The sequence below is a fragment of the Dipodomys ordii genome, unplaced genomic scaffold (genome assembly GCF_000151885.1).
Source record: "Dipodomys ordii isolate 6190 unplaced genomic scaffold, Dord_2.0 Scaffold86, whole genome shotgun sequence".
In the NCBI taxonomy this organism is placed as follows: Eukaryota; Metazoa; Chordata; class Mammalia; order Rodentia; family Heteromyidae; genus Dipodomys; species Dipodomys ordii.
In genome coordinates, this window is record NW_012267302.1 from 1608938 (window position 1) to 1609704 (window position 767).

General features: G+C 54.1%; 1 protein-coding gene across 1 annotated transcript in view; it reads left to right on the top strand.

Moving 5' to 3' along the window:
• Window positions 1-450: 450 nt before the first annotated feature.
• The window catches only part of Mcu (mitochondrial calcium uniporter), a 202522-nt gene continuing 202205 nt past the window's right edge, over window positions 451-767 (top strand). The window contains exon 1 of the mRNA XM_013025590.1: window positions 451-702. Within this exon, the coding sequence (XP_012881044.1) occupies window positions 553-702 (150 nt within the window). The 5' untranslated portion in view covers window positions 451-552. The remainder of the gene's footprint in view (window positions 703-767) is intronic.

The following is a 767-nucleotide window of genomic DNA, read 5'->3' on the forward strand; positions in this document are numbered from 1 at the left end:
ATTAATAATTCACTATGACTTCATGCATTCATTTTTGGAGTTGAATATTGAAATAATTCTATCCGTCCTATCGCTTTATGATGTAGATTTACATTCGACATATCCAAATACTATCGGTTATGAGTGCGAACTCTGGGCACATCGTTTAGAATTGTAGCATACCCAGTTAAGGGTATCAATTTGGAACTCACTTGGAACTCAACTTAGAATAAAGCTCTGCATTCGTATCCATCTCGTTATCATAGCTTTCTCCTTGGTGATAGTCTAATCGAACAACTCATCTCTTATTGCTCTCTTATGAGGGGCTCGGGTACCAATTACTGGTTCCCTAGAATTTGCCCGTAATTGACTTTGTCCCACCATAGGTAACTCCGCAAGTGACAGGCGGCTTCAAGTGTGGTTCTCCCGCCCGTCTATTGGGCTTTGCAGGAAGCCCCGCCTCAGCCACTCATTCCCGCATGGCGATTGGCTCTTCATGAATGAAAGGCAGTTCTGTGCTCCGCCCTAGCCGTCCGCTGCGCTGCCTTGGTCGGCGCCGTTTCCAGTTGAGAGATGGCGGCCGCCGCAGGTAGATCGCTCCTGCTGCTTCTCTCCTCACGGGGCGGCGGCGGGGGAGCAGGCGGCTGCGGAGCGCTGACTGTCGGCTGCTTCCCGGGGCTGAGCGTCAGCCGACACCGACAGCAGCAGCAGCACCACCGGACGGTGAGCGAGCGGGTGGACCGGCGGGCAGGCGAGCGAGGCAGCGAGCGCGCCGGGCGGCTCCGGGG